General features: G+C 52.0%; 1 protein-coding gene across 1 annotated transcript in view; it reads left to right on the forward strand.

Moving 5' to 3' along the window:
* Positions 1-570: 570 nt before the first annotated feature.
* The window catches only part of LOC119957709 (RNA-binding protein Nova-1-like), a 162,354-nt gene continuing 149,885 nt past the window's right edge, over positions 571-13,039 (forward strand). The window contains exons 1-2 of the mRNA XM_038785788.1: positions 571-841; positions 1,711-1,807. Coding sequence (XP_038641716.1) covers positions 724-841; positions 1,711-1,807 — 215 coding nt within the window. The 5' untranslated portion in view covers positions 571-723. The remainder of the gene's footprint in view (positions 842-1,710; positions 1,808-13,039) is intronic.

Consider the following 13,039-nt stretch of genomic DNA (forward strand, 5'->3'; position numbering starts at 1 on the left):
TCGGTTTGGGGGAATAGGGCGGATGACGTGGGTTTGGGTAGGGGTGCTCTTTCGGAGGGCTGGTGCAGACTCGATGGGCTGAACGGCCTCCTTCTGCACTGTAAGGATTGGATGCGGGAGAGGAGAGGGAGAGGGAGAGAGACACACAGCAAGGAAGAAGAGCTCAAGTGTGAAGGAATGGGTCTTGACAATGCAGGCACAGGATTGGCTGGTTGTGGGGGAGGGGGCGTGGCCATCAGCAGAAGAGGGCGGGGCTTTCCTAGCGTCACGCTGCGTGAGCCAGCGTCCTGTTTCCCCCCCCCCTCCCCCTCCCCCCCAATGACGTAAGGAGGAGGCGGGGATGTATCTTGATGTGTTTCAATGTGAGTTGCAGAGCTTCGCTACAATGTACCAGCCTTCGGAGTGACTGAGATTCATCCTCAGCTCTAAAGCTAAGACGGATCGAATCCCCCAGCAGCCTGTGTCTCAAATCTTTTACCCCCACCCCCCCTCCCTCCCCAAGCCCCCCACCCCCCCCAACAACAAAAAAAAGCCCCCCCACTTTCCCCCCCCCCCCCCAACCCCCCTCCCCCCAACCCTCCCCTTAAAAGAAATACATCACCGATATTCACACTCATCACTGGGAGCGACTTTGCAAGGCAGCCAGCATAGAGCAGCAAAACTCACCAGGGGATCTCTCATCCTCCTGCCTTCTTTTTTTTTTGGTAGCGCTCACGTTTTAAGATGATGACCCCAATGCAACAGAATGGGACACATTTAGAACTGGACCCCCCAGATTCAAGGAAGAGGCCGCTGGAAGCCCCCATCGATGCAGTCAGCACCAAGAGGACTAACACAGGAGGTGAGCTCTACGATGGCTACAGTGGTGGTGTTGATAGAGAAAGAGGAGAGTGGGGAGATAGAGAGAGAGAGGGAAGAAGGGGGGGGGGGGGGGGGGGCTGTTGGAGCAATTGCTCCTTCTGCACCCCCCCCCCCCAGTTGGGTGAATTCATCAGGAGCTCTGGTTTCTACCCCCCTCCCCTCCTCTCGCTCTCTCTCTCTCTCTCTCCCTCTTGAGGTTGCAAATCCCCTCAAGTCAAATAAATAAGTCACTCAAAAACCTGGGAGGGCACAAACACCCCAACCAGCCAAGCACCCCATCGACCGCCACAAGAAATAGTGCAAATGTGCAAAAGATGGAGGGGAATTGAATCCACTTCCAAATTAGGAATGGACAAGGGATTGGCAACAGAGATTGGCATTGAAATTGACATGTGTCGATTTCTGATCCGGTGAAAATTGCGGTGCTCAGCTTTGAAGTTTGTTTAATGCCTTTGCTCATTCCTTAGGCATGGAGGGGGGAGGAGGGGGGGGGGGCATGCATTGCTGGACTGATGTGTGTGGTTTTATAAAAAATGTCCCATGTCATTTTACTGCCAACTGCACTGACAATTAGCTCCAAATTATTTTTTTTGAGGGGGGGTGGTCTCTTTGAAATAGACCTTATTTTTGTGGAGGTTAAAAACATTTAAACCTCTCACTAAATGCTGCACAGAATGCACATCCAACCTTGCAGCCTGACTCTCGACCAGATGTGTTGATAAATCTGTGCATTTTTTTTCCCTTTTTGGTGATTAAAAAGGCAACCTTTTTTATTTTGGCGTCGCTCAGATTTTGGGAGTCTTCGTGCCCATTTTCTCTTCGAATGTGCATTCTTTCTTTTTTTTTAAGATGGGGGAGAAAAAATAATGAGGTGGAGAATCTCCTCGAACTCGAGAAGAAATGGTTGGTGCGTGTGCATTAGGATGCAGTGCACGTTGGATGTAATGTAGGTGCAATGGAGCTAATTGTAGTTAGATTCTTCCATTGGATCCCAGACCAGTGCAACCGAATTGTGGCTGGGGTCGAGAAATTTGGATAATGAGAACGAATGAAGGGGTGATTGGACACACTGCAATCTCCCAGTTTGGATCTGACAACTATGCTTGAGCCAGGTAGGAGTTTATTGCAGAGAATCCATGGAGATTTTTTTTTTTCTCTCCCTAGTCTTATCTCAAAGTAGCGCAGGAAGAAAAGAGAGAGAGAGAGGGTTAAATAATCACCTTTATTCCCATCCCTTTTAGATATATATAGAAATAAACCTCTGGTATTTGATCATCTCTCTCTGAAGGCTTTTATTCGAGTCAGATTTTGAGCCATCTGCAGAATTTTATCGTGCAATGTTATTTTAGGGGTTGATGAATTTGGAATTCTGATTTTAAAATTGCATTTGGCCCATCGGAATCCACAGGATTTCACTCCTGAAAGCAATTAATTCCTTCGGATTCCTCTCGATCCAAAAGGATTTGGGTTTTCGAGGAGATTTGTCAGGAATGCAGAGAAGGATTTGAATAGAGGGATCTCTCAATGCGATATAAAGCTGTCCTTTCCCCCCCCCAACCCACCCCCCAACAGAATATGTAACATTGATGCAGTGCAGAGCTGGGAGCAAGGCTTTGAGTGAAGCTTAATATAGCTGGATGTGATTGTTGCTTTAGAATTAGAATTCCTTTTTTTAAATTAATGATCCTGAATGTCTTGCTAAGCCTCCTGAACCTGACTTGGGTACCAGATGTGACTGGGCAGAAGCGCTGTGCGGGGGTGAGGGATACAGCTGACAGCTTAAGTCTCTGGCAGAGGTTGAAGTGATCGGGGGAAATGCTTAGTTGAAATCTTCTATCAGTGCCTCCTTTTTCTAACCCTCTGCATAGTGAGTACAACCCCCCTTCCACCTCTATCTCCCCTGTTTGTGATGCCTCCCGCCTGCTGGTTCGACCTGCTTTGGGGTACCTTTTTTTAAAATCGGTGCCCCTGTGAGTTGAGCCAATGCGGGGGGGGGGGGGGGGGGCATCCTTATCCCAGGGATGGGCGGCACCCCTCCCTCTTCCCAGAACTTGACCCCGAAACACTGGGATGAAAATTGGCCTGTCGGGGGGTGAAGGTCACGTGCGAATGGGATTGGCGGGGTGGGGGGAAGGGGGTAGGGAGGGAGTTGGCACCCCAGGTACCGTCTCCTCAGCCAACCTGGCGACCCCCGCCACTTTGAGGCCACCTTGACCGGGATTGCTTGTTGATTTGGCAGGGGGAGCTCAACATCGCCCCCTTTAGGCTGTTCTGTAGATGGCAGTGGAGGTGTGTGTCTCCCACTGCCCCCCCCCCCCCAAAGGGTGCTGCCATATTGGTGGGCATCCGTGTCCTGTAATAGGTTGCCTTTGATGCAAATGCTTTAGGAGCCAAAGGGAACCCATCAGGTCATAAATGCTGAGGAAAATAGAATGGGGGATGGGGGCTTGAGGGAAAGACGTGGGCCCCTTCATGTATGGGGGCCACCCTATGTGTCGGTGCTTGGGATGGGTGGGAAGGTCGATATCAAGCTGAAATAGTGAGAAAATCTTCCCGGATTGATTTAAAAGAAGATTGGCGGGTCCGCATTTGAAATACCAATTAGACTAGATGGGCCGAATGGACTCTCTCTGTGCTGTGACTGCAATTCTGGTCACCCAGTTATAAAAAGGACATTGCCCCGATTGCAAGGATAGAGGAGATCACAATGAGAATGAGTGAGGGGGGTGGAGGAATGGAGTAAATGTCACTGGAGTAGTAATCCAGAGGCCCCCAGGTTAATGCTCTGAGGCGGGCGACACGGGTTCGAATCCCACCCCGGCAGCTGGTGGAATTTAAATCCAATTAATAAAAATCTAGAAATGGAACCGAGTCTCGGTAACGGAGACCGTGCCAACGTTCGTCGATTGTCGTAAAAACCCATCCGGTTCGCTAATGTCCCCCTTTAGGGGAGGAAATCTGCCGTCCCTACCCGGTCTGGCCTACACGTGACTCCAGACCCCACAGCAAATGCGGTCGACTCTTAACTGCCCGTCTGAAATGGCCGAGCGACTCTTCCCAAATCGAGGGCAATTAGGGATGGGCAATAAATGGTGTGCCCGGCCAGCAACGCTCGCGTCCCATCGATGGATTTAAACGAAATCTTGGGCATGGGGGTAGGAGAGAGAGAGAGAGACAGACGGACGCGGAATGAGAGTAATTGTATAGCTCTTTCGAAGAGCCAGATGTGCTGAATGGCTTTTTGGGATGTTGGGTGGTAGGTTTGACAGATACCTGCTCGATTGTGAGGTAGGAGCGGGTGCCCTAATGGCCAGGCCAGCTGGGATTGCCATACTCCCCACCCCCAATCGTTGATTGTCACTCATTCTCCCCCAATCCTTCCGCTCCTCCAGCCTTGGCCTCTTCCGCACCCCCAGTTTTCATTGCTCCACCGTTGGCGGCCGGGCCTTCATCCACCTGGGTCGCTGAGCCCAGCAATTTCCTCCTTAAACCTCCCTAACTCTCTCTTACCACCCCCCCCCCCACGGCCCGCCCGCCCCCCACCCTCCTTTAAGATAATCCAGAAAACTCTCCGCTTTGCGTGGTCACTGCTTCACATGCCTCAAGTGAAAATGTTGGAGCTTGCGTCCTTGTGAAGTTCAGTGGGACTTTTAGCCACGTTGAAGGCGCTATTCAAATGCACATGGTGCGGCTGAGAAGCAGCCAAGATCTCTTGATTATGAAGCCACGTTGCCACACCGCTCGGGCACTTCCCCGAGTGACAATAAATCAAATCGGTCACAGTGTTGCTGCACAAAGCAGATCAGATTTTGGGATGGGTGGAAAGGTCAGAATCGAGCCGAAATCACGAGGAAATCCTCCCAGGTGGATTTAAAAGGGGAAAAAAATGCTGTTTTCGCTTTTGAAATATCAAGTACAATTCTGGTTGCCAGTATAAAAAAGGGCATTGCACCTATTGCACGCATGGAGAAGATCTATAGAATCCCTGCAGAGCACAAGGAGGACATTCGGCCCATTGAGTCCACACCGGCACCCTACCCAGGCCCACTCCCCCGCCCTATCCCTGTAACCCCACCTAACCTGCTCACCCTCGGACTGAGGGAGGAAACCAGAGCACCTGGAGGAAACCCGCGTAGACACGGGGCAGCACAGTGGTCAGCATGGCCGGCCGCCTCACAGTGCCAGCAAGCCAGGTTCAATTCCGGCCTCGGGTGACTGTCCGTGCGGAGTCTGCACGTTCTCCCCGTGTCTGCGTGGGTTTCCTCTGGGCGCTCCGGTTTCCTCCCACAGTCCAAAGATGTGCAGGTCAGGTCCTGCTGAAGTGCCCCATAGTGTCCAGGGTTTATCATAGAATTTACAGGGCAGAAGGGGGCCATTCGGCCCATCGAGTCTCCACCAGCTCTTGGAAAGAGCACCCTATCCAAGGTCCACACTTCCACCCTATCCCCATAACCCAGTAACCCCACCCAACACTTAGGGCAATTTAGCACAGCCAATCCACCTAACCTGCACATCTTTGGACTGTGGGAGGAAACCGGAGCACCCGGAGGAAACCCACGCACACACGGGGAGGATGTGCAGACTCCGCACAGACAGTGACCCAAGCCGGGAATCGAACCTGGGACCCTGGAGCTGTGAAGCAACTGTGCTATCCACAGTGCTACCGTGCTGCCCCGTGGTTGTGCAGGTTAGGTTAGGTGGGGTTACAAGGATTGGTTGGGGGAGTGGGCCGAGGGTAGGGTGCTCTTTCAGAGGGCCGGTGCAGACCCGAAGGGCCGAATGGCCTCCTCCTGCACTGTAGGGATTCTATGATGATTCTAACATGCAAACTCCACATGGACAGTCACCGGAATCGAACCCGGGTCACTGCCGCTGTGAGCCAGCAGTGCTAACCGCAGTAATGGGAATGAGCGAGGGGATGGAGGAATTGGATTTTGAGGAGTTAGGAACTTCAGGGGAGATGGTGGCGCAGTGGTAAATGTTGCTGTGCTGGTAATTGAGTCGGCCTGGGGTCATGGGTTCAACTCCCACCACGGCAGCTGGAGGTATAAATTAATTGAGAGCTGGACCATAAAACTATCATCGACTGTCTGCTCCTCTACTGCGGCCACATTCGAGGCTCAGTGTCCCGAGAGAGGGAGAACGCAGTGTGGCACTAGCCAAGTCCACTCCCCTGTGGGGGGGGGGGGGGGGGGGGGGGGGGGGGGGGGGGGGGGGGGCTGGGGTGCCTTAGCAACCCCTCTTCATCCTGTTTTGGTTCAAGTTTCATTTGCGATTGACTTGCTGTTTCCGGCAGTATGGGGCTGTACCTTTTCATTTGTCTCAGTTTATTTGATTTAGTTTAATCGATTATTTGATTCATCCAAAACCGGAATGAAACTGCCATCGCTTGTTGAACCCACCGGGTTCAATAATGCCCCCTTTCGAGAAGGAAATCTGCCGGCCTTACCCGGTCTGGCCTACACGTGACTCCAGACCCATGGCAATGCAGGGGGAGATGGTGGCCTAGTGGTAGTGTCACTGGGCTAGTAATCCAAAGACCCAGGGTATTGTTCTGTGGACCCGGGTTCGAATCCCAGCAGATGGTCAAATTTGAATTCATTGAAAGAAAATCTGGAATTAGCAGTCAAATGATGACCATGAGACAATTGTCTGAATAAATCTGGCTCACTCGTATCCCCTTTAGGGAAGGAAATCTGCCGTCCTTACCCTGTCTGGCCTACATGTGAACCCAGACCCACAGGTGGTTGACTCTTCACTGCCCCCTTGAGGGCAATTAGGGATGGACAACAAAGACTGGCCCAGCCCAGCGGCGCCCACTAACAGGATAGATGCAGGGAGGATGTTCCTGATGGTGGGGGTGTCCAGAACCAGGGGGCACAGTCTGAGAATATGGGGTAGACCATTTAGGACAGATGAGGCAGCACGGTAGCACAAGTGGATAGCACTGTGGCTTCACAGCGCCAGGGTCCCAGGTTCGATTCCCGGCTGGGTCACTGTCTGTGCGGAGTCTGCACATCCTCCCCGTGTGTGCGTGGGTTTCCTCCGGGTGCTCCGGTTTCCTCCCACAGTCCAAAGACGTGGATTGGCCGTGCTAAATTGCCCTTAGTGTCCAAAAAGGTTAGGAGGGGTTATTGGGTTACGGGGATAGGGTGGAAGTGAGGGCTTAAGTGGGTCGGTGCAGACCTGATGGGCCGAATGGCCTCCTTCTGCACTGTATGTTCTAAAAAATAGAAAAAAAAAATTCTTCACCCAGAGAGTGGGTGGCCTGTGGAGTTCGTTACCACAGGAAGTAGTTGAGTCCAAAACATTGCATGTTTTCAAGAAGCAGTTAGATATAGTGAAGGGGTCAAAGGATATGGGGGAAGGTGGGATTGGGCTATTGAGCTGGATGATCAGCCATGATCATAATGAAAAGTGGAGAAGGGCCGAATGGCCTCCTCCTGCTTCTATTTTCCATGTTTCTACTGGGCACAGCCTGTATGAAGAGGTATAAATTCTAAATTAACTGCAGCAGTGTCCTGGAGATTGATTCACAATTCCTGAAGAGCCCGGGCCAGTCCTGGAGGACAGCAACCTTCCAGGTTGCCGGTGAAAGTGGTTAGATTGGATTCATTCAAATACTGTGAAACTGAAAATGAAATGAAAAATGAAATGAAAATCGCTTATTGTCACGAGTAGGCTTCAATGAAGTTACTGTGAAAAGCCCCTAGTCGCCACATTCCGGCGCCTGTTCGGGGAGGCTGGTACGAGAATTGAACCGTGCTGCTGGCCTGCCGTGGCCTGCTTTAAAAGCCAGCGATTTAGCCCGGTGTGCTAAACCAGCCCACTGTGCTAACTGTAGTTAGCACTGCTGCCTTACAGCGCCAGGGACCCGGGTTCGATTCCGGCCTCGGGTGACTGTCTGGGTGCAGTTACCACGTTCTCCCCCGTGTGTGCGTGGGTTTCCTCCGGGTGCTCCGGTTTCCTCCCACAGTCCAAAGATGTGCAGGTGAGATGGGTTGGCCGCGATCAATTGCCCCTTAGCGTTCAAGGATGTGCAGGTTGGGTGGGGTTATGAGGATACCGCGGGGGGAGTGGGCCTAGGTAGGGTGCTCTTTTGGGAGGGGTCATGGCATACTCGATGGGCTGAATGGCCTCCTTCTGCATTGTAGGAGTCCCATAGTTCTCCCAGTTTCCGGGTGCTCTGCAGGATGTCCAATGAGGGCAGCTTGTTTGTGAGGGACAGGTTGATTTTTGATTGGTTACCAAAGCTCTCCATCTTGTTTCTGGGTGACTTGTGGGGTGGTTGCCAACCCACCAGGATTAGACTCGGGTCTTCAGGAATCGAGTATCTCCAGGATACTCCTGTGTGTGCCGCTGGAGAAAAATCATCGGGATGCTAAATAAAATAATTTTTGTCGTCAATTTGTTTGAAAATGGGGGGGGGGGGGGGCGGGTGGGGAGGCTGTTTGAGTGACAATCAAACATCATCGAATTGGGTAATGAGACTTTTTTGCTTTCCGATTGGCGTAGGAAGGCCGTACGTCACCAGGACGGATTTGTTGGCCGACTAATGGCTGGAGCGTGGGGGAAGGTGGGGGGGGGGGGGGGAGGGAGTCATGTGATGGGACCTCCGGAATACATGCAGCTCCCTGCCTAACAGCACTGTGGGTGTACCTACACCTCGGGGACTGCAGCATTGCCACAGCCTTCTGAAGGGCAACTAGGGATGGCCATGAAATGCTGTGCCTAACCAGCGACGCCCACATCCCGTACATTAATTAAAACAAAAAGTTGGCATCTATTTGCATGCTGATTAAGGCACATTATAAATAATAGGGTACTGAGATTATATAGTACAGCACAGAACAGGCCCTTCGGCCCTCAATGTTGTGCCGAGCCATGATCACCCTACTCAAACCCACGTATCCACCCTATACCCGTAACCCAACAACTCGGGCCCACCCGTAACCTTAACCTTACTTTTATTAGGACACTACGGGCAATTTAGCATGGCCAATCCACCTAACCCGCACATCTTTGGACTGTGGGAGGAAACCGGAGCACCCGGAGGAAACCCACGCACACACGGGGAGGACGTGCAGACTCCACACAGACAGTGACCCAGCCGGGAATTCGAACCTGGGACCCTGGAGCTGTGAAGCATTTATGCTAACCACCATGCTACCGTGCTGCCCAGCAGCAGCCCAGCATTATGTGGAGGACTGGGGGATAATTGGACTGTGTGTCCACTGAGCCATGAAGGTAGTCAGCAAGGTGGACAAGAGGGCATGTGGGGGGTGGCGTGGTGACACAGTGGTTAACACTGCTGCCTCACGGCGCTGAGGACCCGGGTTCGAATCCCGGCTCTGGGTCACTGTCGATGTGGAGTTTGCACATTCTCCCCGTGTCTGCGTGGGTTTCACCCCCACAACCCAAAGATGTGCAGGGTAGGTGGATTGGCCAGGCTAAATTGCCCTTTTTAATTGAAAAAAAAAATAATTGGGTGCTTTAAATTTAGAATAAAAATAAGAGGGCGTGTGGGGCGCTCTTGCCTTTATTGTTTGAGGCCTATGGTATAAGCGTGGGAGGTTATGCTGAAGCAATGTAGGGCCGCACCTGGAGTACAGCTTGCTGTTCTAGTTACAGCACACTAGAGAGGGTGCAGAGAAGATTTATGAGGATGTTGTGCCTGGATTGGAGAATGTTAACAATGGGGAGCCCATGGTGTTCAGGGTAAGATCCTGGCATGGATAGAGGATTGGCTGACTGGCAGAAGGCAGAGAGTGGGGATAAAGGGGTCTTTTTCAGGATGGCAGCCGGTGACTAGTGGTGTACATCAGGGGCCGGTGCTGGGACCACAACTTTTCACAATATACATTAATGATCTGGAGGAAGGAACTGAAGGCACTGTTGCTAAGTTTGCAGATGATACAAAGATATGCAGAGGGACAGATAGTATTGAGGAAACAGGGAGGCTACAGAAGGATTTGGACAGGCTAGGAGAGTGGGCAATGTAGTGGCAAATGAAATACAATGTGGAAAAGTGTGAGGTTATGCACTTTGGAAGGAGGAATGGAGGCATAGACTATTTTCTAAATGGGGAAATGTTCAGGAAATCAGAAGCACAAAGGGACTTGGGAGTCCTTCAAGATTCTCTTAAAGTTAACGTGCAGGTTCAGTCGGCAGTTAGGAAGGCAAATGCAATGTTGGCATTCATGTCGAGAGGACTAGAATACAAGAGCAGGGATGTACTTCTGAGGCTGTATAAGGCTCTGGTCAGACCCCATTTGGAGTATGGTGAGCAGTTTTGGGCCCCGTATCTAAGGCAGGAGTGGCTGTGGAGAGGATGTTTCCACTTATAGGAAAGACTCGAACCAGAGGACACCATCTCAGACTAAAGGGACGATCCTTTAAAAGAAAGATGAGGAGGAATTTCATCAGCTAGAGGGTGGTGAATCTGTGGAAATCATTGCCGCATATTGTGTGGAGGCTGTGGAGGCTAAATCACTGAGTGTCTTTAAGAGAGAGATAGGTAGGTTCTTGATTAATAACGGGATCAGGGGTTTATAGGGAGAGGGCAGGAGAATGGGGATGAGAAAATATCAACCATGATTGAATGGCGGAACAGACGCGACGGGCCGAATGGCCTAATTCTGCTCCTATGTCTTTTGGGAAAGATTGGTTCGGATGGAGTTGTCTTTGGAATCGAGACGGCTGAGGCAAGATTTATTTGAGGTGTATAAAATTAAGTGGGAGTAGATAGAGTGGAGAGGAAGACCCAAAGCCTCAGCCCCTTGGTTGAAGTGGTTCATCACCAGGGGAGAGGTTGAGAGAGGATTTGAAGGGGAATAGGGGCAGCGAGCTTGGTCGAGGTGGGATGTTGCCACGGGAACGGAAGGAACCTCCTCGGCACTCCCTCGGCTCTCGCCATTGGATGTTTAAGCGGCGGATCGGTTAAGGGCTGGGCTTCCATGGTCCTGATTCCCAGGAGGCCGGCTCTGACAGGGCAGAGTGTCAGGCGAGAGTTAAGCGGAGCTTCAGCCTGCGGCCTTCTGACCCGGTGGCTGGGTGACAGTAACGGGGACAGAAACAAGCTATGAATAAGGTAACCGTTTTGTCCTTGGTGTGGGGGCTGAAGGTGGGTGAGGGGACGAGCAGGGAATGAACCCCACCTCGGTTAAACCCCCACCTCGATTAAAACTTCTGAAACATGAAAGCGGAACCGTTGTCCAATTCATGGCGATTGGGTCTGGATGAGCTATGGCACGTTGGGGAGGCCAATTGGAGAGTGTAGACGCATTTAAAAGGATGTTAGACAAGGCTGAGGGAGAGGCGAATAGAGGGCAACGTCGGTAGAAATGAAATGAAAATCGCTTATTGTCACGAGTAGGGGCAGCAGGGTAGCATGGTGGTTAGCATAAATGCTTCACAGCTCCAGGGTCCCAGGTTCGATTCCCGCCTGGGTCACTGTCTGTGTGGAGTCTGCACGTCCTCCCCCTGTGTGCGTGGGTTTCCTCCGGTTTCCTCCCACAGTCCAAAGATGTGCGGGTTAGGTGGATTGGCCATGCTAAATTGCCCGTAGTGTCCTACAAAAAAAGTAAGGTTAAGGGGGGGTTGTTGGGTTACGGGCATAGGGTGGATACGTGGGTTTGAGTAGGGTGATCATGGCTCGGCACAACATTGAGGGCCGAAGGGCCTGTTCTGTGCTGTACTGTTCTATGTTCTAGGCTTCAAATGAAGTTACCGTGAAAAACCCCTAGTCGCCACATTTCGGCGCCTGTTCGGGGAGGCTGGTACGGGAATTGAACCTGCACCACTGGCCTCCCTTGGTCTGCTTTGAAAGCCAGCTATTTAGCCCACTGTGCTAAACCATTACATGAGGGACGATAGGACGCTCGAGTGGAGCAGCATGGACTCATTGGATCGAATGGCCTGAGTCTGCTGCTTATCTGATGAATCAATGGACAAATTGGGGCGGCACAGTGGTTAGCACTGCTGCTTCACAGCATCAGGGACCCGGGTTCAATTTCAGCCTTGGGTAACTGTGTGGAGTTTGCACTTCCTCCCCGTGTCTGCGTGGGTTTCCTCCGGGTGCTCCGGTTTCCCCCCACAGTCCAAAGGTGTGCAGGGTTAGGTGGATTGGCCGTGATAAGTTGCCCCTTTAGTGTCCAAAAGGTCAGGTGGGGTTATGGGGACAGGGTGTGGGAGTGGGCCTCGATCGGGTGCTCTTTGGGGGGGATCAGTGGCCACCTTCAGCACTGGAGAGGCTCTCTGCTTTCTATGATTCTGTGAATTCTAATTCCAGCAGCTGACTAGTTAGCATGGCATCAGGAGCTGTCTCAACCCCCGCATCTAGACTGAATACGAAGGCCCCCGCCTCGCTAGTGTGAGGGCTTTTCACTTGTCAGAGGCCCGTGTTCTTGCCTCCATGTTCACCCTGTGTTTATTGGTTAGGGTCTCTGGTTAGGAAGTGGGGGTCCCTCCGAGTTATTGCCCTCCTAACCGAGGGGTACCGAGGGCAAATCTCTGCTTTCCCCTGCGGCATGGCACTCGTGGAGATCAGGTGGACATCGAGTGGGCCGTTTTGTGGCTTGTTTAGCAATGCCTTGATCAGCCTGGCAGGTGGGCAGCATTGGGCAGCTGCTGTTCCCAGAGTGTATGCTCGCAGAGAGCGACCAGGTATTCCTGGGGCAGCGTCCGTGGCAGACTGAGGCGGATTGCTCAGCCCCAATGCAGATCTGAGACCTCCTGGGCTAGCAGAGATTACAGACCGATACCAGAGTTAGATGATTGCACTCTTCACCACTGGTTAATGAACCGCACGTCTTACTGGCTGAAAGACTGACGGCTTCCAGCATTTTCCGTGTTTCTTTCCTGATGGGAGCGAGGAGATATTTTTGCCCAGGCATCAACCAAACGATTGGGCTAATTCTCATCAAACACTCCCAGGACAGGTACAACATGGGGCTAGATACAGAGTAAAGCTCCCTCTACACTGTCCTCATCAAACAGTCCCAGGACAGGTACAGCACGGGGTTAGATACAGAGTAAAGCTCCCTCTACACTGTCCCCATCAAACACTCCCAGGACAGGTACAGCACGGAGTTAGATACAGAGCAAAGCTCCCTCTACACTGTCCCCATCAAACACTCCCAGGACAGGTACAGCACGGGGTTAGATACAGAGTAAAGCT

Source organism: Scyliorhinus canicula, chromosome 27 (assembly GCF_902713615.1).
Source record: "Scyliorhinus canicula chromosome 27, sScyCan1.1, whole genome shotgun sequence".
In the NCBI taxonomy this organism is placed as follows: domain Eukaryota; kingdom Metazoa; phylum Chordata; class Chondrichthyes; order Carcharhiniformes; family Scyliorhinidae; genus Scyliorhinus; species Scyliorhinus canicula.